This window comes from Sinocyclocheilus rhinocerous, unplaced genomic scaffold (assembly GCF_001515625.1).
Source record: "Sinocyclocheilus rhinocerous isolate Xijiao unplaced genomic scaffold, SAMN03320098_v1.1 scaffold2988, whole genome shotgun sequence".
Lineage (NCBI taxonomy): Eukaryota > Metazoa > Chordata > Actinopteri > Cypriniformes > Cyprinidae > Sinocyclocheilus > Sinocyclocheilus rhinocerous.
Window position 1 is genome coordinate 217,126 of NW_015665674.1, and position 23,321 is coordinate 240,446.

The 23,321-nt window shown below is 36.6% G+C and overlaps 4 protein-coding genes across 6 annotated transcripts in view; 3 read left to right on the top strand and 1 right to left on the bottom strand.

Annotated features, from left to right (window-relative positions):
* LOC107731452 (retinoblastoma-associated protein-like) overlaps window positions 1-1,538 on the top strand; it is a 28,810-nt gene extending 27,272 nt beyond the window's left edge. Inside the window, exon 27 of the mRNA XM_016542539.1 lies at window positions 1,171-1,538. Coding sequence (XP_016398025.1) covers window positions 1,171-1,241 — 71 coding nt within the window. The 3' untranslated portion in view covers window positions 1,242-1,538. The remainder of the gene's footprint in view (window positions 1-1,170) is intronic.
* The window catches only part of LOC107731453 (lysophosphatidic acid receptor 6-like), a 17,676-nt gene extending 13,160 nt beyond the window's left edge, over window positions 1-4,516 (bottom strand). Inside the window, exons 1-2 of the mRNA XM_016542540.1 lie at window positions 4,507-4,516; window positions 999-1,002 (exon numbers count right to left, since the gene is read on the bottom strand). The gene's annotated coding sequence lies outside the window, so the exon portion shown is untranslated. The remainder of the gene's footprint in view (window positions 1-998; window positions 1,003-4,506) is intronic.
* cysltr2a (cysteinyl leukotriene receptor 2a) lies at window positions 3,240-6,754 on the top strand. Its single transcript, XM_016542541.1, has 2 exons — window positions 3,240-3,376; window positions 5,007-6,754. The coding sequence occupies exon 2, from the start codon at window positions 5,015-5,017 to the stop codon at window positions 6,035-6,037; it is 1,023 nt and encodes a 340-aa protein (XP_016398027.1). The 5' UTR covers window positions 3,240-3,376; window positions 5,007-5,014; the 3' UTR covers window positions 6,038-6,754.
* Window positions 6,755-8,711: 1,957 nt separating this feature from the next.
* The window catches only part of dub (duboraya), a 17,770-nt gene continuing 3,160 nt past the window's right edge, over window positions 8,712-23,321 (top strand). Inside the window, exons 1-2 of one of the 3 annotated variants that reach the window (XM_016542543.1) lie at window positions 8,712-9,176; window positions 22,549-22,635. In XM_016542543.1, coding sequence (XP_016398029.1) covers window positions 9,171-9,176; window positions 22,549-22,635 — 93 coding nt within the window. In that variant the 5' untranslated portion in view covers window positions 8,712-9,170. Of the gene's footprint in view, window positions 9,177-22,548; window positions 22,636-22,714; window positions 22,793-23,321 lie in introns of those variants that run through there. The other 2 variants (XM_016542544.1, XM_016542545.1) reach the window with 2 other exon arrangements.

Genomic DNA, 23,321 nt, shown 5'->3' on the forward strand with positions numbered 1-23,321 from the left:
AATTATTGGCGACATCAGAAATGGATATTATATAATAGATGCTTTTTTGAACATTTTAGCAATTTAAAAATATTAAAAAAGGATTTTTTTACATGGCACCCCTGCTCTCGACAGACGGCACCCCAGGGTGCGCGGCACCCCGGTTGGGAAACACTGGTCTACTCTACCAGGATCAGGAAACAGTCCTCCATAAATTGTGCTGCACACATCTGAATATTTGGGTTGAACTGTTCTGGAACAGTGTTGTAAATACTACTTAACCACTGATTTCTAGTCGTGTCCTCTTTTGGAAGACCAAACAAAGTAGTTTCGCTTTCACAACGAAACACACAACGTCTTCACGACATGCGAGAATACTACAGCGAGAATAAAAGTTACGCCTTCTTTCTTTGCGTGAACATTTGGGCGGCGTTATGCAAATCTTCCCACATCGTGACGTAGACATGTGGGGGCGTGTTAGAATGAGCCGTTTTAGGTAGGCGTGGCTGACTCTTAACTTTTATAAAGAATATCTCTTTGGATTTGAGACTTTAGTCTTTGCAACTTTACAGATCTTCTTTATGCACCAAGAGCTTGTAACACTTCAAAGAGAAAGGAAAAATTAAAATCGCATCATATGACCCCTTTAATTGTAAAGCCAAAACAGTTGTGCATTATGGAATGCTGTATTGACCAGTCATCACCCAGGACTGGAACTATTGTATCATATTATTATGTACTAATACATATCCTGCAAGAAAAAAAGGATTTAGAATGATTGCTGTAGTGTCATGTGACATTAAAGACTAGAGTAACGGGTGGTGAAAACTCAGCTTCGCCATCACAGGAATAAATTAAATTTTCCAATATATTAAAATAGAAAAGTTATTTTAAATTACACTATCTCACGATATTACTTTTTTACTATCTCACGATATTACTTTTTTACTATATTATTTATCAAATAAATGCTATCTTGTTGTGCATAAGAATTTTTTTTTTATAATTAAGAATGACACGAAGCTCATTTTCCAGCTGAATCCTCAACAAAAAGAACTAATTTCTTTTCCGCCTAATTAGCTTCAGATAGAAACATTGCAAAATACTGTAATCAAAAGGTGCAAGTCACTGTTGAATAATTCAGCATCACATTAAAGGCTATTGCTAAAACAATTGTTCTTGTCCCTTCAGGCTCCACACGTACTCGTATGCAGGAACAGAAACTGAAGGAGGAGTCCGTTAAAGAGCATCCAGAGCCCTAAATAAATCCACTTTGTACTGCCTGAGGAAAACCACTCCACCATTGAAAGGGAAACGCTGACATGCCTGAGTGTTATATGTTGCTACATTTTGGACTCCTCCACCTGTTTTAATATTTAAGTGGTGAAATAGCACAGGTGCTTTTCCGGTGTTATTTCATTTTAGTTTGTTTTAAGTGTGTGAGGTTCCATGAAGGAGGTTTTATTCTTTTAGTAGTTTGTTGAGGAAATAACGTGACGCATACCTCTTAAGTGGACAGTTCACCCAAAAATGAAGAGTCTGTCATTTACGCACCCTCAAGTTGTTCCAAACCTGTATGAGTTTCCTCCTCCTGCTGAACACCAGAGAAGATATTTCGAAGAATGTTTGCAACCAAATAGTTGATTGACTTCCATAATATAGAAAAAGAAAATACAATGGAAGTCAATGGGTTCTGTCAACTGTTTGGTTACTAACATTTGGAACAACTTGAGGGTGAGTAAATGATGACAGAACTTTCTTTTTCAGGTGAACTATCCCTTTAATTGATATACAAACATATCAAATCTGGCGGGCTTAGTGTGTCATGATAATTTATTGGTTTTTTTTTCCATTCATTTTAAAGCTACCTACTTTTTCCTCATTGCTGTACAAGAAATTGAGATTTAACAGGGTGTAAGATAAAATTTTATCACAGTGTTTCCTTTAATCATGTATTGAACCCTGCTGGTGGCTTTTCTCATTTCTTTGAGGACCCCCTGTTTTGCGTGATAGAAGTAAATGGAATTAATTTTGAAACTATTATAAATTTTTTGCCGTTTAAGCATTACTGAGTTTTTAGGATGTTATTGTTGTGTTAGTGGAAGTGCATGTGTGTGTCAACACAGGCGGTCATCTGTCTTGACTTTTCATGTTCTTCCTGGACCGCATTGTTGTGTTTGCTGTTGGATTTTAAGACCGATTTAGAGCTTTTGTTACTAATATTCAAAAAATTATGTTATACCTCAAATGTTCTTTTTTGAAAAATAATGTAATGCCTCAAAAGTTTAACAACTGACTTGTTTGTTAAAGAACAATGAAATGTGTCCTGTTTTGATTCAAGGAAGACAGTGGCACCTTTACCTCGCTCTTGTTGCCACAAACTGAGACGGTAGCCATAGCACATGGTACTTTTTTTCCCCCGATGAACTGTTTAGACAAGTGTTGGCGGATATATTTCCTACCGGAATGCTGTTTGTCAAGAAATGACATGCTCGCAAATGTCTTGCTCACATTAGTTGTATTGAAAGTTCAGAGATTAATCTCGTAGCATCTTGTTTTTTTTTTTTTTTTTTTTTTTTTTTTATTATATATAAACCTGATCACTTTTACATTGAAATCATTTCTGCATCCATGCTTCCCAAAAGTTGTGAAATCATTCATTTCATAAGTGGGTTACTCTTTAGAAATGATCATGACCGAAATTCTGGAACATGTCTGTACGTGAAGGCAGAAGATGAAATTTAATGTAGTTTGTTCACTCAAATTCCCCCTTGCTTCATTTATGGTTTTTAATGTACTGCTATCGTCATAGACGCTCACAAAGGCTCTGCTTTGTCAGCAGTGGGTTCTTTTAAAAGGTTATCAGTACATCATCATCAGAAGTGCTTGTGCTTGTGAAAGTTTAGTGCAGTGTAACTGGGTTAAATTCCATATTACATGAGGAAACGAATAAGGGGGACGGTAAAATGCACATTTGCATATGCTGTTGTGGTTTAAAGCTGGTTTGCACAATTCAGAGTAACCAGTGTTTTGTTTTGCATCTTAAGTGGCTTCTGCCACTTACCTGATAACGATAAGCATTGGACTTTGGACCTTTCATACATGCTGTATATAAAGACATATTATTCAAAACATTTATCTACAGCAATTGAAAGAACTGCCATACTGAACAATGCAGGTATAAGGACGGCTGCTGTTCTTATAGAAGGAAACGAATCAGTCTTTTTGAAAAGATTAAAGTGATGATGGGGAGGCCGGTCTTGGGACATCCTCCTTCTACTGTTTTTTTCTACTTCATACCTCCTCTAGTAGATGACAGTGCTGTGCTGGTTTGGCTAGTGACAAGCTGCGAGCGTTTTTGGACGACCTGATTTCACCTCTCCACACTGCAGAAAAGGTAACATGTTTTGCTTTTACAATTTGCTGTGAAATATATATAACTTGCTTTAAATTAGTTGCTGTAATTGTTCAAAACCGTTCAACTGTGTTAACATGATATGTGAGCACTACTGTGGAGTGAAGTTTAAAGAAGTAATTTGAGATAAAGATTTATTTTTAATAAGACTTTACTAACTGGGAATATGAAGGAGATTGACACAAGACTAGAAAAATCTGTTTTCAGGACCGCTTATAAAAGTAAAGTAAAATGTGAACTGCAAATGGTACATACAGTAACATTTTCAGTAAAAATACAAAGCATTTACACTCTTGATAATATAGATTGCTAAAGGTGGTTTTTGCAGTCATGCAATAGAACCCCCATTTTGGGTTCCTCAAATAACCTTCAAATAACCTTTCTTAAAGGGGTCATATGATGCGATTTCAATTTTTCCTTTCTCTTTGGAGTGTTACAAGCTCTTGGTGCATAAAGAAGATCTGTAAAGTTGCAAAGACTAAAGTCTCAAATCCAAAGAGATATTCTTTATTAAAGTTAAGATTCAACCACGCCTACCTAAAACGGCTCGTTCTAACACGCCTAACACATGTCTACGTCACGATGTGGGTGGATTTGCATAACGCTGCCCCAAATGTTCACGCAAAGAAAGAAGGTGTAACTTTTATTCTCGCTGTAGTATTGTTGACACTGCAGCCATGTCGTGAAGACGCTGTGTGCTTCGTTGTGAAAGCGAAACTACTTTGTTTGGCCTTCCAAAAAGTGTGCCGACGAAACATGCTACCTATCAGATCGTGCTACCAAAAATATATTTGCATTGTTTTAAGGGTAAGTTTAGGGTAAGGGTAGGTATGGGTGGGTAGGTTTAGGGTAGGGGTAGTTATGGACATTTAAAAAAAGCCTCAAACTACATGAATAAGATGATGGTAGAACAATCTGATGGGTCGCATTTTTCGCTATTGATTTGTGCTACCTATCTTTTTAATGGGAGGTAGCACAATCAGAGCAGGTAGCACAAACCGTCAGAACACTGGCTGGGACAGGGCATCACAATATGGTAAGGGGCGTAACATTTCCGTCACACGCTTGAGGTATTCGGCTAATCACAACGCTCTGGATAGCTGGCCAATCACAGCACACCTCGCTTTTCAGAACGATGAGCTTTGTAAAAATCGATGCGTTTCAGAAAGGCGGGGCACAGAGGAGAAACAATAATGTACAGTATGTGGAAAATAATGTGTTTTTTTTAACCTTAAACCGCATAAACACATTTATTACCTTTATTACGTATTTAAATAATCTGAAGAACATTTTTCCACTGAAGAACCCGTGGTGGAATGAAAAGGTTCTTCGTGGAACCGTTGATGCCAAAAAAAAAAGGTTATTTATTTTTAAGAGTGTACAGTATCCTACTAAGGTTAAGGGATAGTTCAATTAAAAATGGCTTGCTTATTCCATCGAAACAAAAGATATTCTGAAAAATGTTTGCTTTTTCTGTCGATGCAATGAAAGACAGTTGGGTCTGGAAGAGCGTTAGGTTCAAGGTTTGGAACAACATAAGGGTGATCTACCCCTTTAAAAACTTTTGTTGTTTGTTTTAAATCTCTAAACTAACATTGCAATCATTCTCCAGGGAAGGACATGAATGCGTCTTTTCCAGAGCTCTCCTGTTTGAGCTCCAACAGCATTGATGACTTCAAACGCCTAGTGTATCCTGCAGCATACATTCTAATTTTTGTCCTGGGACTCGCCGGTCACTCTTTATCTGTCTGCGTCTTCTTCAGCCAATGGAGGACCCAGAAGAGTTTCACTCCAGTCAGCTTGTTAATGGTGAACCTGTTGGTATCAGACCTGATGCTGGTGTCCTCTCTGCCCCTGAGGGTCTCGTATTACATAATGAACTCTCACTGGATCTTTGGTCACATCACCTGTAAAGTCATCTCATACGTGTATTATCTGAATATGTACAGCTCTGTGTATTTCCTAGTGGCCCTGAACATCTTGCGTTACCTGGCGCTGGTACGACCGTACCTGTACATACGCATACAGACACACTATGTCACAGGTATCATGTGTGCTCTCATTTGGCTCTTTATGGGTTTAGCCTGCAGTCCGCTGTTGTTCACTAAGAAAAAAGATCAAGACGAAGGCAGTTTTCGATGTTTGGAGCTGGCTGAAGACAATGCGGATCAATTGCTCCTTATCAACAACGTTACGTTTCCGGTGGGCTTTGTGTTGCCCTTGGTGGTTGTCATATTCTGCTCGGTCTTGGTTGCGAAGAACCTTCTGAGGCCTAGTCCTGCACTCGGTAGAACCAGACCTTGCAGGAAGAAGGCTTGTGCTCTGGTCGTCATCAGCCTTGGGATCTTTCTGGTGTGCTTTTTGCCGTATCATGTAGTGCGGACAATCTTCTTAACCACCGAGAAACATGTCCAGAAGCAAGAATACAAAGACTCGTGTGACTTTATTTTGGTAGTCCGGAAGGCTGCCGTAATAGCGCATTGCTTGTGCACGTCTAACAGTTGTCTGGACCCTATCCTCTTCTTCTTTGTTGGGGAAAATTCCCGATTGTTCTTCGCAAAATGGACAGGAGGAAGAAAACCCAGCACTTGCGCTGCAGGGAGAAACCTACAGCAGGAAGAGTTACAGGTTTTGCAGAACTGAATGGAAATGGCTGAACAGATAACAAACAACAGACCAGAAGTACCTCATTCTTCTGTGCGCTTCATAAATAGATGTACAACACGAAAAGGTCATGTTTTGACTGACTGTCCTTGTCTACACTGGGTTCAGTACAAGTTAGGACCAATCAACAAAATTTTGATCGCTGCAAATTAATTTTGGTCCCTCTTTTTCTTTAAAAAAGCAAAAATCTTGGTTGCAATCAGGCAGTTATGATGAAACTTAAGACTAATATGCGTGTTAACATGATTTTTGTGTGAAAAAATACTAACCTTTTCTGTTTAATTTTACAACTCACAACGTCACAATGAGAGTGATCATATCAGAAGACCAATGCCTGCCTGGTTTCACAGATGAGGCTTAAGACTAGTCCCAGACTAAAATGCATGTTTGAGCTGTCTTAACTGAAAGCAACTCGCACTGACATATTGTCAGTGTCATTGATTTGTATCAAGATGCACACCAGTAATGTTTTTTTCTAGGGCACTACTTAAATGTTCCAATTTAAGGCCTAATCCTGGTTTAATCTAAGCTCTGGCTGTGAAACCAGTTGAGTGAGTGCTAAATTAAACGTGTCACAAAACCTCCAGAAATTGGCCCCATTTACTTCTATTATAATGGTGAGTTCAACTCATGTCAGAAAGATTTAGGAGTTGTTTACGAGGGTTTGTTTTTCTCCTGAGTTATGGGTGTCAGTGAGAAAACATGGTAAATTTGTTGCAATTATTTTTTTTCCATTTACAATAAAACTAGTTGCATGTACAAAATACGGTAGTGTTACAATTCCCGATATATATAATATACAAATTATATAGAATATACAAATTTAGTTTACTGTATCTTTATAAATGTAGTAAAAATATAAAAAAGCAAAACATCTGATGTGCATTTTTTTTATTCATCATTTTTTAGAAGTTTAGTTAAAAATATTTTTTGTAATAATTTAAACGCTCCAAAAGTTGTAATTACAACTTCCCAACTTTTTAATGCCACCAATGCTGTTGATTGAGCTTGTAATGAACCCGGTATTTAAGTCACTTCTATTGCCATTTGTCATGTTGTATCACTGCTCACTTCCATAAAGTTAACTTTGCTCAGCTTTGTAGCTTAGCCAGTGATTGCTTTCCCTGACAGTTACCTGCTCTCTGAAACTGAATGATTGCAAGTCACTTTTTTTTTTTTTTAGTTTAATTCACTGTTCGTGGAAACACCCCCTCAGTATTATGATGTTGAATGTTAATCATGCTAATATTTAGGCAATGCTGTTACACTCATAGGTGTGTACTATCGCATGTATTATGTTTTCAGTGTATATTTTCAATTAAACTTGTTTTAGTCCTGTACTGAAGGTTTCACTTCTCTCTGTGCGTCTATGGCACATGTCTGTAGAGTCCCAATGTTAAAGTCTGCGCAATCAGGAAGCAAAAGTAATGCTAGCAAAGCATGTGGCTTCCTCTGCTTTTCGCAGCTCTCCTTGTCACCACATTAAAACTGTGCACATTCCTCTTTTTAGGTTTCCATACTTGACACACTTGTGTTATATATGTGGTAGATATCTGTGCTGTTTATTTGTCATTACATTCACACGAGGAAGCTCAGTTTTCTGGTGAATATCATTTGATCTTTATCACATCTGTGCATCCTTCCACTGTTCATGTTTCATTTTTTTTGGGGGGGGGGGTTTATAGTTACAGTATAATAAATGCCATGGTCACTGGTCCGATTTCATTAGAAAAACCATGCATCCCATATATATTGCAGTACACTTTTTTTATTTTCCTTTTTAAAAAGATGTGCTGCTTAGAGAAGATGTCAAGGAAACTGTTTCCACAGCAATTATGTTTTGTTTATACGTAAACATTGAACTTTCATTTAATCCATAAATGGAAGTATTAGCTATCACTAAACCATTGTTCCCTTACTAAAGCTCCTCCCATTATGTTGCATACTGCACAAAGTACATTAGAAATATCCTCTGCATCAACACACAGGCTGTGCCTCAAAATCTTACAGACATAGATTGTGTTTTTAGCTCTATTTTGCCAACAGTTTATTAATCAAGTTTACTGTTAGTCACCATGCAATAACAACATCTTTTGATATTTTAAAAGCTCAGAGGCTAATACTTTTGTCTTATAAAATCTTTTTCATTTAAAATAATCATTGATATGAGTAACTATTAGTATCATGTGGATGTTAACAGACCAAATTTAAACACTCCAACTGTGATTACATGCATATTTATGCATTTACTTAAAAGTTTTTGTTTTCATTTGATTTATTCATCCCAACAGTACCAGTGGTTTTTGATACTGATCTGTTGGTCTGTATGTAAGAAATGTGTTTGCTAACCTCTGGTGCTGCAATGAAGCTGTTTTGTTTCACTTCTGCACTATGCTGTTAACACAGCTCTGTTTTATGTTTTGTCATTTTAAGTTATCTTGAGGCACCCTTGGAAGTTTTCTGAAAGCCCATAGTGGCCCATATTGTGTTTAATATGTTTTTTTTAGATGTACTTTTACACTTTATAAAGTGTCTTGAGCTTTGAAAATCACAAAAAAAAAATAGATGTATTATTGGTGGTGGTGCTAGTTTTTGTAGTAGTTTTGTCCGTTCCATGGCATGTCATGTGATTTAAATATGGCTGCGCCCATGAGGGGGCGACCTGCTTAATGTAGAATAAAACAGCTGTTTGTAGAAAACATGTATAGAGTCTTCATGAAATTAACACAGTTTTGATTATATTTGTCAAAAGTGCTGTTCTTTGTGAAACATTTCTGCAAAAAAAAAATCAACTAGTGCACCTTGGTAATAACGGTATTTTCAGCACTCACAGCACAGAGATGAGTAGTTTCTCTAATCTGGGAAAATATGTAAGAAACTGCAGGTTATTTCACTGCTTTTTAGCAGAGTATGGCACAATCTTTTGACCATGGAAATGTTGTAAGAGTCAGACCTAAATATAACTAACGACCACCCTCTTGACTTGTGTGTGTGTGTGTGTGAGAGAGAGAGAGAGCTCGCGCGCTCGTGTAAGGAGAGGGCACGTTTACTTCAGCAAGTGTCACATCAAAACAGCGACAAGAAGTTGAGAAGACGCCAACAACGCTGCAAGATGGAGGTATGATATTATTTAGTGTGCTTGCGCTTCAAACTACTGTTGTTGCCTTTTTTTTTTTTTTTTTTTTTTTATTTTTCAAGTGTTTTTCCTGTTAATCAAAACATTTAAAAATCTTAGTATTGTTTTAAAAATAAAAATGTAAATAATTGTTCATTTTAAGAAATTGCTTAAAATAAAAATAAAACAAAAAATTTGACATTTTTAAACAATTTTAAATAATGTTAAGAAATTGCTTTATAATTATAAATAAAAAAATATACTTATTATAAACAATCTTAAGTCATTTAATTTTTAATACATAATTAATACTTTTAACTGAATAGTTTAATTTAAAAAAATATATATATACACACACATATGTGTGTGTGACTGAAGCCGACATTATATCACCCCTCACCCTCCCCAACAGGTTTTAGGGCACTGTGGAGACAATTTGTCCATTCCAGAACCTTATAAATCTGATGAAAACCTTTAACATCCTTAAACTTATATAGCAACTTTGCGTATTTCACATTTTAATTTAAGAGACTTTTGGGTTAAATGAGTTGTTAGTGCAGGTTTGAATCATTTTAATCATTTTAATAATATATACACACACATACATAGCTGTGGCAATGTCATTCAGATTGGCCAAGCCACCTGCAAACCTCCATCGATTTACATAACCTTGTTTGCAGAGGCTGCTATCATTACTAGCAGATTTATTGTTGTGTTTGTGCCAGTAACTCTTTGAATTGTGTTTGACCAGTGAATCCTGTTGACTTGACACTGCCTCGTCTCAAGTTAGAAAGAAAGTATGACTGGAATGGCAGCAAGCTAACTGACACAGGAAGTGGTGTAACCTCATCCATATGACTGATTACAATGGCGGGTTTGGATGGTGGACCCACGTGCTTGTGTTTGCAGATTGGAGTTTTTTTGACAATTGAATGTCAAGTTTGAATGCTCAAACCACTTTTTCCATCTCTGAACATTTTTGAGTGATCATAGAAAAACAATTGGCTTACAAATAGACAGGTTTTTTAAACAGCTTTGACAACTTGCTATATATTTTAGTGCAGTTTTAGTGACTTGTTGTTGGCAAATTGTGAAATTTTCCTTAGGTTTCTAGATGTTTTTTATACTGTGACCTACATAGGCTCTATATATTATATCCCACTGAAGCTGCCATACATAATTCAGTGACTTTTGCAAATGTTATTTTAATAAAATCTCTAAATATCACTGATATGAGTGATTGTTTGAGTTGTACATACCAAAATAAATGCCTACAAATCCAACAGTTAATTTTGTCTAAAATAAGTGTATTATTTTTTTTTCATGAAAAAAATGAATAACAATTTTTAAAGATATACTTAATGTTTATTCATATTTAATGCAGTTCTTTTTTCATGCAAATAAGTCTGCAACTGGAAACATCTGAAAATGAATGGGTTAAAGTCACTCATCAACATTAATAGTGTGCCGTATTTGGTGCTTTATCATGTTAGATATTTGTTATAATAACTGATCATGCAGACTGAGGGAACAGTATGGCGCTGCACAATATTATAGCATAATAATTCAATCTAAATTTAATGTGCTGCTGCTTCTTGGAAAGTGAGTGAGTGTATAACATATAAAAACAACTGACTGTGCATGTGCTTCTATTGTCTGGTTCTGAAAATTACATTGTGGTCATGAGAACTTGATTTGTTTGCTCAGATATGCAATGTCAAATAGCACAAATCTCACAAACAAGACAAAATAAATTGATTTCTCAACTCATTTCATTCTGATAGTCAACTTTTGCATACTTTAAGCCAGAGGAACCATTCTCTGTGAATATATTGTGAGCTGAACCACATGTAAAGATGTATCTTATAAAAAATCTTGGCTGCAAGAGGAGTTGTGAAGACTGGATTGACTTCATTGAAAGCTTGTCCGTTTCACTGCTTTGTGTTGGGTCATATTGACTCTCAGAGCACTGTACCGCATGGACGTCGGGATATTTAAGTTGATTATCTCCTGAATGTCAGCTATGTGAGCATGAGGGTCAGTGTCAGTCCCACCTCAGCAGCTGTTAGGGCAACGGCCCTCTCTTTTCAGGGCGGTACGCAACCACAGAGTGTGTTCATAGATGAGACAGAGCGATTTAGAGAAGGGAAATGTTATTGCAACACGACATTAACCGACTACAACAAGCTTCCTCCCCAAAAGGCTTGTATATTTGGTTTGTTATTTGTACTGGAGAGTGTTCTGTGCATTTAAGAGAGCGATCATTCCTTACCTCATAAAGAACTGGCTGAACTTTGTGCTGGGAGACTGTGAGAGCATATGGGTGTGAACTTGTCCCAGCCACCCTTCAAAATTCAGGGACATGACTTCATTTGGAGTATTAGCAAGTGATGTAAATGTTCAGTGCAGGACACAATGTCCATGTCTTTTCCATGCCATGATTTTCAAGTATTGTTTGATTCATAGTCGTTCCAATCAATGAGACCTTGTCAGACAATGTCAAGTGGATGCAGGTTGTCCTGTCACAGGAAGTGGATGTCTATTGTGTAGATGGAGTCATTACATACTCCTTAAACACTGTGTGACTGATTCAAGACCTGGACCCTGATGGAATCTGGGTGCGAGGTGGAGTCCGTCATCATAACTCTCTGACTCACACCAGAGTGTTTTGCGAAGCCTCGACTTTTCCAGCACACCATCCGCTCCAAGTATTCTGAGCCAGAATATGAAGTCATAGTACTGGGGCACTTTTGGATAGAGATCACTCTACAGCAGGGGTGTCAAACTCAGTTCCTGGAGGGTCACAGCCCTGCACAGTTTAGATGCAACCCTAATTAAACACACCTGATCCAGCTAATCAAGTCATTAAGGCTTATTTGAAAACTACATGGTATGTGTGTTGGAGCAGGGTTGGAACTAAACTATGCAGGGCTGCGGCCCTCCAGGAACTGAGTTTGACACCACTGCTCTACAGGAACGTGATTGTCTTTGAACTCTGCTGCCTTTAGTAAAGAAACGGTGACTTAGGCCATACTCTATACAAGTGCAAAAATGTACAAATGACCATTGACCTTTTTCTTAATAATTATTAATATTTTTAAGTTTTATTTTTTGAGAACTCTTAAAAGGATTGTTCACCTAAAATGCGAAATCTGTCATCTTTTTTTGGAATGGAGGTCAGTGGTCACCAAAACGGTTTGGTTACCAACATTCTTTAAAATATTTTAAAAGAGTGAACTATCCCTTTGAGTTTAGAATGGACTTCATAATGGACTGGATATAATGGATATAATATATAACCTGGATAACCGTAATGGGTGTTGAATTTGACATCCCAGCTCAGGATAGTTGGTAGTTAAGGATTGGCTCTGTGCTCGTTCTTGTGGTGCCATTAGCCACTCAATGTTGTTACAGTGTCATGGATATTGAAATGAGAGCCTGCAAGCATAGAGCAAATCACAACTAGGGTCGTGCACCAGTCCAGCTGCCACTGAGATGGACGATGGCTAGGACAGACCTCTTTGAGTTGACCCCTCATTTGCTCAGTTATGAATTTCTTTGTACTTATTCCCACTGTGCGTCCCATGCAGCAATGCTGAGAATGCAGTTTGTAACTCTACATTATAAAGTGGATTCTGACATGTTTTGAAGAGCAAAAACACATACGGTTGAGTTTATGTAGGTAGAAGTGTCTGCGTTCACGGCCTTCTGTAGAACAAGTTTTGGATTTTATAATGGAAATTCTCTCTTTCCTCACTGTTCATCCTTTCATATTAGGGGATGTATTTCAGTGTAAATTGAATCATGGCTGCTTCCTCATGTCCTTCAACCCTCACACGTACAACAGTTTCTTTGTGGGACACTAATAAGATTCAATTTTCCACTCTCTGGGTCACAATCGGCAAGCGTGCACTGGTGGACTTCTAAAATGAGGAGCGTGTTTGGGTTTTCAAGTGTATTTCCTATACTGCTCTTCACACGTTGTCTGCTACAAAGTAAACAAAAACTTGTTGCATTTCAGTCCATGAGATGCCACGAGATGATTCAAGATGGCAAAGCATCAGCAATTATATGTCATAGAAATAATTGCTTTATACTATAGTCTGTTTTCGTTTTCTTACTGAATGCATTTTCATTACAAATTATATTATCAGAAATTTGAGTACAAATCTAAAGAAAAAATACAAAAACATTTCAATATTTTTTATATTGGTTTATCCCATTGCTTTAATGACAACAGCACTAAAGCTGCATGAACTTCACCACTTTTGTGAAAAACTTTGAATGTTGAATATGCCATATTTTGAACAATTTCGAAAATTCTAAAACTTTTATTTTCAGATTCAAATTACGTTTTGAATTAGACTTTTGTACTCCACTGTATGCATAATATGTTTGTTTGTATTTCACATTTTATAGTTTTTAATTTAAGAGACTTTTGGGTTAAATGAGTTGTTAGTGCAGGTTTGAATCATTTTAATATATATATATATATATACACACACATACATAGCTGTGGCAATGTCATTCAGATTGGCCAAGCCACCTGCAAACCTCCATCGATTTACATAACCTTGTTTGCAGAGGCTGCTATCATTACTAGCAGATTTATTGTTGTGTTTGTGCCAGTAACTCTTTGAATTGTGTTTGACCAGTGAATCCTGTTGACTTGACACTGCCTCGTCTCAAGTTAGAAAGAAAGTATGACTGGAATGGCAGCAAGCTAACTGACACAGGAAGTGGTGTAACCTCATCCATATGACTGATTACAATGGCGGGTTTGGATGGTGGACCCACGTGCTTGTGTTTGCAGATTGGAGTTTTTTTGACAATTGAATGTCAAGTTTGAATGCTCAAACCACTTTTTCCATCTCTGAACATTTTTGAGTGATCATAGAAAAACAATTGGCTTACAAATAGACAGGTTTTTTAAACAGCTTTGACAACTTGCTATATATTTTAGTGCAGTTTTAGTGACTTGTTGTTGGCAAATTGTGAAATTTTCCTTAGGTTTCTAGATGTTTTTTATACTGTGACCTACATAGGCTCTATATATTATATCCCACTGAAGCTGCCATACATAATTCAGTGACTTTTGCAAATGTTATTTTAATAAAATCTCTAAATATCACTGATATGAGTGATTGTTTGAGTTGTACATACCAAAATAAATGCCTACAAATCCAACAGTTAATTTTGTCTAAAATAAGTGTATTATTTTTTTTTCATGAAAAAAATGAATAACAATTTTTAAAGATATACTTAATGTTTATTCATATTTAATGCAGTTCTTTTTTCATGCAAATAAGTCTGCAACTGGAAACATCTGAAAATGAATGGGTTAAAGTCACTCATCAACATTAATAGTGTGCCGTATTTGGTGCTTTATCATGTTAGATATTTGTTATAATAACTGATCATGCAGACTGAGGGAACAGTATGGCGCTGCACAATATTATAGCATAATAATTCAATCTAAATTTAATGTGCTGCTGCTTCTTGGAAAGTGAGTGAGTGTATAACATATAAAAACAACTGACTGTGCATGTGCTTCTATTGTCTGGTTCTGAAAATTACATTGTGGTCATGAGAACTTGATTTGTTTGCTCAGATATGCAATGTCAAATAGCACAAATCTCACAAACAAGACAAAATAAATTGATTTCTCAACTCATTTCATTCTGATAGTCAACTTTTGCATACTTTAAGCCAGAGGAACCATTCTCTGTGAATATATTGTGAGCTGAACCACATGTAAAGATGTATCTTATAAAAAATCTTGGCTGCAAGAGGAGTTGTGAAGACTGGATTGACTTCATTGAAAGCTTGTCCGTTTCACTGCTTTGTGTTGGGTCATATTGACTCTCAGAGCACTGTACCGCATGGACGTCGGGATATTTAAGTTGATTATCTCCTGAATGTCAGCTATGTGAGCATGAGGGTCAGTGTCAGTCCCACCTCAGCAGCTGTTAGGGCAACGGCCCTCTCTTTTCAGGGCGGTACGCAACCACAGAGTGTGTTCATAGATGAGACAGAGCGATTTAGAGAAGGGAAATGTTATTGCAACACGACATTAACCGACTACAACAAGCTTCCTCCCCAAAAGGCTTGTATATTTGGTTTGTTATTTGTACTGGAGAGTGTTCTGTGCATTTAAGAGAGCGATCATTCCTTACCTCATAAAGAACTGGCTGAACTTTGTGCTGGGAGACTGTGAGAGCATATGGGTGTGAACTTGTCCCAGCCACCCTTCAAAATTCAGGGACATGACTTCATTTGGAGTATTAGCAAGTGATGTAAATGTTCAGTGCAGGACACAATGTCCATGTCTTTTCCATGCCATGATTTTCAAGTATTGTTTGATTCATAGTCGTTCCAATCAATGAGACCTTGTCAGACAATGTCAAGTGGATGCAGGTTGTCCTGTCACAGGAAGTGGATGTCTATTGTGTAGATGGAGTCATTACATACTCCTTAAACACTGTGTGACTGATTCAAGACCTGGACCCTGATGGAATCTGGGTGCGAGGTGGAGTCCGTCATCATAACTCTCTGACTCACACCAGAGTGTTTTGCGAAGCCTCGACTTTTCCAGCACACCATCCGCTCCAAGTATTCTGAAAATGTTTAGTGCAGGACACAATGTCCATGTCTTTTCCATGCCATGATTTTCAAGTATTGTTTGATTCATAGTCGTTCCAATCAATGAGACCTTGTCAGACAATGTCAAGTGGATGCAGGTTGTCCTGTCACAGGAAGTGGATGTCTATTGTGTAGATGGAGTCATTACATACTCCTTAAACACTGTGTGACTGATTCAAGACCTGGACCCTGATGGAATCTGGGTGCGAGGTGGAGTCCGTCATCATAACTCTCTGACTCACACCAGAGTGTTTTGCGAAGCCTCGACTTTTCCAGCACACCATCCGCTCCAAGTATTCTGAGCCAGAATATGAAGTCATAGTACTGGGGCACTTTTGGATAGAGATCACTCTACAGCAGGGGTGTCAAACTCAGTTCCTGGAGGGTCACAGCCCTGCACAGTTTAGATGCAACCCTAATTAAACACACCTGATCCAGCTAATCAAGTCATTAAGGCTTATTTGAAAACTACATGGTATGTGTGTTGGAGCAGGGTTGGAACTAAACTATGCAGGGCTGCGGCCCTCCAGGAACTGAGTTTGACACCACTGCTCTACAGGAACGTGATTGTCTTTGAACTCTGCTGCCTTTAGTAAAGAAACGGTGACTTAGGCCATACTCTATACAAGTGCAAAAATGTACAAATGACCATTGACCTTTTTCTTAATAATTATTAATATTTTTAAGTTTTATTTTTTGAGAACTCTTAAAAGGATTGTTCACCTAAAATGCGAAATCTGTCATCTTTTTTTGGAATGGAGGTCAGTGGTCACCAAAACGGTTTGGTTACCAACATTCTTTAAAATATTTTAAAAGAGTGAACTATCCCTTTGAGTTTAGAATGGACTTCATAATGGACTGGATATAATGGATATAATATATAACCTGGATAACCGTAATGGGTGTTGAATTTGACATCCCAGCTCAGGATAGTTGGTAGTTAAGGATTGGCTCTGTGCTCGTTCTTGTGGTGCCATTAGCCACTCAATGTTGTTACAGTGTCATGGATATTGAAATGAGAGCCTGCAAGCATAGAGCAAATCACAACTAGGGTCGTGCACCAGTCCAGCTGCCACTGAGATGGACGATGGCTAGGACAGACCTCTTTGAGTTGACCCCTCATTTGCTCAGTTATGAATTTCTTTGTACTTATTCCCACTGTGCGTCCCATGCAGCAATGCTGAGAATGCAGTTTGTAACTCTACATTATAAAGTGGATTCTGACATGTTTTGAAGAGCAAAAACACATACGGTTGAGTTTATGTAGGTAGAAGTGTCTGCGTTCACGGCCTTCTGTAGAACAAGTTTTGGATTTTATAATGGAAATTCTCTCTTTCCTCACTGTTCATCCTTTCATATTAGGGGATGTATTTCAGTGTAAATTGAATCATGGCTGCTTCCTCATGTCCTTCAACCCTCACACGTACAACAGTTTCTTTGTGGGACACTAATAAGATTCAATTTTCCACTCTCTGGGTCACAATCGGCAAGCGTGCACTGGTGGACTTCTAAAATGAGGAGCGTGTTTGGGTTGAGTTTCTTTATTTTTTTAACATAATGATTTTAATGTTTCAGTCACATTTGATATTATTTCACAGTTTCCGGGTTTCAAGACAGATGCAACACCATACAGACGTAAAATGATACTTAGAATAATCACATTTTTATATGGTTATATTAGTATTTATATTAAACCAGGTCACATCAAAGGCTCTCTACTGTTGAAAAGCTTAGGGTCAGTAAGATTTTTTAATGTTTTTGAAAAAAAACGTCTCTTATGCTTTATTTATTTGATACAGTGAAAACAGTCATATTGAGAAATATTATTGCAATGTAATTTATTCAAAAAAAATTTTTATGTAATTTATTCCTGTGATGGCAACACTACATTTTCAGCAGCCATTACTCCAGTCCTCAGTGTCACATGGTCTTTCAGAAATCATTGTAATATGCTGAGTTCATATTCCATATTAATATTTTATATTATTATCAAACATGAAAACAGTTGTGCTGCTTAATTCGAGTAAACATTTTGGGTCACACTTTATTTTAAGGTCCAATTCTCGCTATTAACAAACCATTAACTATGACTTTTGCCTCAATAAACTCCTAATTTGCTGCTTATTAATAGTTAGTAAGATAGTTAAGTTTAGGTTTTGGGTAGGATTAGGGATATCTTTATAAGTGCTAATAAACAGCCAATATGTTAATAATAGACATGATAATAAGCAACTAGTTAATAGTGAGAATTGGTCTCTATACTAAAGTGTTACCATATTTTGTAACAATGTAAAAGTCCACTTGATCAGTTTAAAGTGTTACTTGAAATTAAATTCTTTACACGAGATACTGCCTCCCTTGTTGCCACTGACAAACTGCCCCTGGTAACAATGTGGCTGAAGCAGTTGAAGAGGAAACGCAGACCAATACCCGAGAGCCTAACTTAGATGTTTTTTTTACACGTAACTGCTCCCACACTCGTGATGGCATTATGCTTAATGAGCTGATTCTTGCTCCAGCTCTGCAGTGCGGTTTAAAAGCGAGTATGTCATCATGATCATGCCTCTGTTTTGGAGATGAAGAAAGGCTCATGATGAATTGATTATGTTTGTTGCATTGTATACTCACCCTGTGTCATCTGACTGCTGCCAACTCTTGTAAAGATAGAGTAAGCTTTGGAACGAATCTGTCTTTTGTTGCTAACAGTGTTTATTGAGGTAGTAAAACTGTTGAAGAAACTATTAGTGGCGATTGCAGCAGTGATGTCATCTTCAGGGGTCATCTCTGCAGGTGTGTGTGTGTGTGTGTGTGTTAAATGTGTGCAAAAGCACAGCTGTGGGGCACACACACCCTTAGCCACCCATACTCACACACACACATATGTTGTAAATCTCACCACCCAGTGGGTCTCAAGAGAAGAGCTGCCCACACCCTGCCTTAAATGAGTAGTAGAGCTCAGTGCCCTGTACTTAACATGTGAGATATACACTGCGTCTGCATTAAACCTTTCAAAAGTAAAGACCATACCATTTGTCATTTATGTTCATGTTTTAAAGACATAGTTTACCCAAATATGAAAAAGTGCTGCTTATTTACTCACCCTCAGGCCATCCAAGATGTATGTGACTTACTTTATTCAGTAGAACAGTAAAGTTGTAAAGATTTTTAGTTGAAACGGTGGTTCTTGGTGATTTATCATATGTGACCCTGGACCACAAAACCAGTCTTAAGCAGCAGGGGTATATTTGTAGCAATAGCCAAAAATACATTGTATGGGTCAAAATGATTGATTTTTCTTTTATGCCAAAAATCATTAGGATATTAAGTAAAGATCATGTTCCATGAAGATATTTTGTAAATTTCCTACCGTAAATATATCAAAACTTAATTTTTGATTAGTAATATGCATTGCTAAGAACTTAATTTGGACAACTTTAAAGGTGATTTTCTAAATATTTAGATTTTTTTTACACCCTCAGATTTTCAAATAGTTGTATATCTGCCAAATATTGTCCTATCGTAACAAACCATACATCAATGGAAAGCTTATTTATTCAGCTTTCAGAATGATGTATAAATCTCAGTTTCGAAAAATTGACCCTTATGACTGGTTTTGTGGTCCAGGGTGATATAAAAGCAGATATAAAAACAAACAATTTATATGCGGCTCGTGATGATATATTGTGGTCTTATGAAGTGAAACGATTGGTCTGCGTAAGGAAGTGAATGGCCTGAATGCGTCAAGGTACCAGGTGTTTACCAGGTCTTATTTGGCTTTTTTTTATTAAGCAACTGGCTGTCATGTGCCCAATTTTTTTTTAATTGCTACCAGGCTTACATAGACACTGAAGCAAGACAAAAAGAATTTTAAATAATTGTAGTTCTTTGTGTTAGCTTGACATATTTGAGTCTAGAAGTGAAGATTCAGGTTCAAATCTTAACCTAATATATTTGCATATTAAAAGGGTTTAAAAGTATATTAAAGCATTCATTTAATGAAATTTAACATTGACAAACATATCGACTAACATTTTTTACTTCACTTCAAACTAAGTCACAGTAGAAGCATTGCATATCTCTGCACAAGACCTCTGTAGTGTTTCATTTTTGGATGAATCAGTGTTTTTGAATCAGTTGAGTTATTAAATCCATTGTTTTTGAATCATTGAATCCAAAATTATTCAGTGACTCACTCATGAAGACAGTAGTCACTTGTTTTGTTCCTGGATAAATGAGCATTTTTGAACAAATCGGTTGAGTGAATGATTAAATGACTCACTAATAAAGTCAGTCACTTTTTGCAACCTACTAACTCTGAACTAACTGTTATGTGTATATAATAATAAAATGTATTATAAATAAAACATAATATTTAATAAAAAAGATAATTACGACTCAATTTGACAGCCATCATCCATTTTCAATTAATTGAGAAGAGCAGCATTTTGGGATGATGATAATTTTTCTGTTTTAAGTAAACAACACTTTACTTAAAGAGTTAGTTCACCCAAAAATGAAAATTCTGTCATTAATTACTCACCCTCATGTCGTTCCAAACCCGTACGCCCTTCGTTCATCTTCAGAACACAAATTATGATATTTTTGATAAAATCTGAGAGCTCTCTGACCCTCCATAGACTGCAATGCAATTAATGTTCCCAGGTCCAAAAACGTAGCAAGGACATCGGTAAAATAGTCCACGTGACATCAGTGGTTCAACTGTAATTTTACGAAGCTACGAGAATACTTTGTGTGCAAAGAAAACAATAATAACAATTTATTCAACAATTCTTCTCCCTGAGTTACCGTCTTCCGCCATTTTGGAGAGTACCCCAGAACGTAATCAACGTAATCAGCGTTGTTTACATTCAGTAGACAGCGCGTGCATGCTGAACGTAAACAAACAAATCAAAAGTATTATCAAAAATATCTTAATTTGCATTCCGAAGATGAACGAAGGTCTTACGGGTTTGGAACGACATGAGGGTGAGTGATTAATGACAGAATTTTCATTTTTTTGGTGAACTAACTCTTTAAAGCCTTTATGTATAAATAATGCATTATAAAAGTAGTTTTAATGCATTAATTATGCCTTGTAATGCACCTTTTAATGCATTGCACAGTTTCGTGAACAATTAATACATTATAATACAACCACAGTTAATACATTATAACACTTATCAATTCATTGTTTCACTATGCATTTAAAATTCGATTATTTTTCGATAATTGTTTTATGACAAGAAATCATGTATTACAACAAACATTATGAATACTTATAATACATTATACCCTTTAATAACCCTTTATAATGCCTTATACATAAAGGCTTTAAAGGGGTGGGTCAGTGTTTTTTTTCTAGGCTTGATTGTGTTTATGGGGTGCAGTCTTGTATGTGTTAATGCTTCGTTTTTTTTAAAATTCATTATTTTTCACATAATTTACCTTTATTCCACACCGCTCTGTCCCTTCTCTGAGAAACGGGCTGATCATTTCCTTCTTTTATGAAGCCCCGCCCTCAGAAATAGGCGATGGGCTCTGATTGGTTAGCTAGCCCAGTGTGTTGTGATTGGCTAAACCGCCTAGTGCGCATCTAAATGTCCCGCCTATCACCTCAGCGGCATGTGCTCCGGTTGTATTGTAAACAAGGCGTCGTTAATATTGCTTATCAGTTTGAGCCCGATTGAGAAGCAGAGGATATTATTGAAGAGGATCGTGCAGAACCTGTGCAAGCACGGCTTTTAATGGTAGGCCTATGTTTTTTTTGTTGTTGTCTCATACTTTTAGATACGCTGTTATTTGTAAATCGCAATGAACCACCCCTTTAAGTAAAATGTTACCAACATTTTTTTACCTGCAGACTGAGAAACTTTATTAGAAAAGTTGTATTCATAATTAACTTTGTTCAAAAGTGGTTTGGCTTGCTCAAGCACCCTTCCTGTTTTTGACTCTTCATATATTCTTCAGTCTTATCTTAAGTTGTCTCATCATTGTATAACCAACATCCTGTAAGGTATAGACTGCATACAGCTTAGTGTTGGTGGGTTCCCACAAAGCTCTGAGACTGAACATCTTGAAAACAAACAGTTGTGTAAGTCCATAGACATTGCCTCAGCCCTAAAATACCACATTCTGCTATCACTTTTGACAAGGCAGCACTGGTTTCCCTTCACTGATAGTGAGAGTGCTAATGGTCATAGATGGAAGCCTGTGGATGGAAGAGCCTGAGACGGGAATGATAACAGCGGGCTGAAGTCATACCCGACTGAGCCTGTGTCCCCCTGAGGATGCTTGCATGGCTCAAAAAGCACTTTCTCAAAGATTTCCTTTGAAATACACTCTTTTCATCACTTTGCTCAAATGAGCATTCACGACTGTGGTTTCCTGTGGTGAAAAACAAGACATTTTCTCAGCCTCACTGTAGAAGTCAGCATAACAAAACCTCTAATGGCTTGTAATTAGAAATCTTTACTAGAAGATTAAAAAGTCAAAGCTTTACTAAAATCCTCTAATATAAGGTGTTGCTTTGCCCCTTGCAATATTGTGTACGTTTTCATACATGTTTAAGAAAACTTGTTATATGTATTTATAAAAGTGGCAGTTGTTTTTACAGTTAATAAATTGATTTTAGAGTGCTTTGCCTTGGATTTTAATGCCTTAGATTAATATTACAGAAAATATATCAAAAAGAAGGGGGCATTCTTATTCATACACTAATTTTTTTGTATTTCAGGAGCATTCTGTTGTAAAAAAGCGCTCTGTGGCTGAACTAGCTGGAAAATTCAGTTGTCCAATATCCCATATGACAGACGCTGAAGTGGTGAGGTTTCATATTATCCGAATATGATCACATCCTCTCTGCTTTCGCACTTGAACTTCCTAATATCTCCTTTTTTCAGGAAGGTGTCCTGAGGCACAGATATTAATAAGGGGAAATGTTATGCAATGCAGAAATACTATGCTGCATGTCTATGCAGGTGACAGATGGGTTATCTTGTTTTTTTACAACTACTTTCCTGCCTTTTCCCCCTTTTGCAAGCCCTGTCGCTCACTGTAGTATTTCTTAAACATTTCCTCATTGCAAACTCTCAAGTATATACAATAGTGTTTTTTTTTCCCTCACAAAGCCTGTTTCAGTTTGTATGTGGCATTATCTTAATATTTGATGTAGTCATGTGTAATTTTTAAAGTGTATTTTATTTTTAGATAGGATTTTTAATTAGTTTTATTCTTTTCTTATGTTTATTAATTTTGTTTTATTTTAAATATTTTGATTATTTTTTTGTAATTAATATTAGGTATTGATTTTGTAGTATATTTTAATTGTTTTAATTTTAATTATTTATATCTTAATTTTTTCATATCTGAGTTTTTCTGTCTCTGCTATAATATAATATTTCTATAATTGTTTTTTTAAATATTATGTATTGTTTTATTACTACTTTTTAATTTTTATAGACTTTGTTTTTTTTTACAAATATATATATATATATATATATATATTTT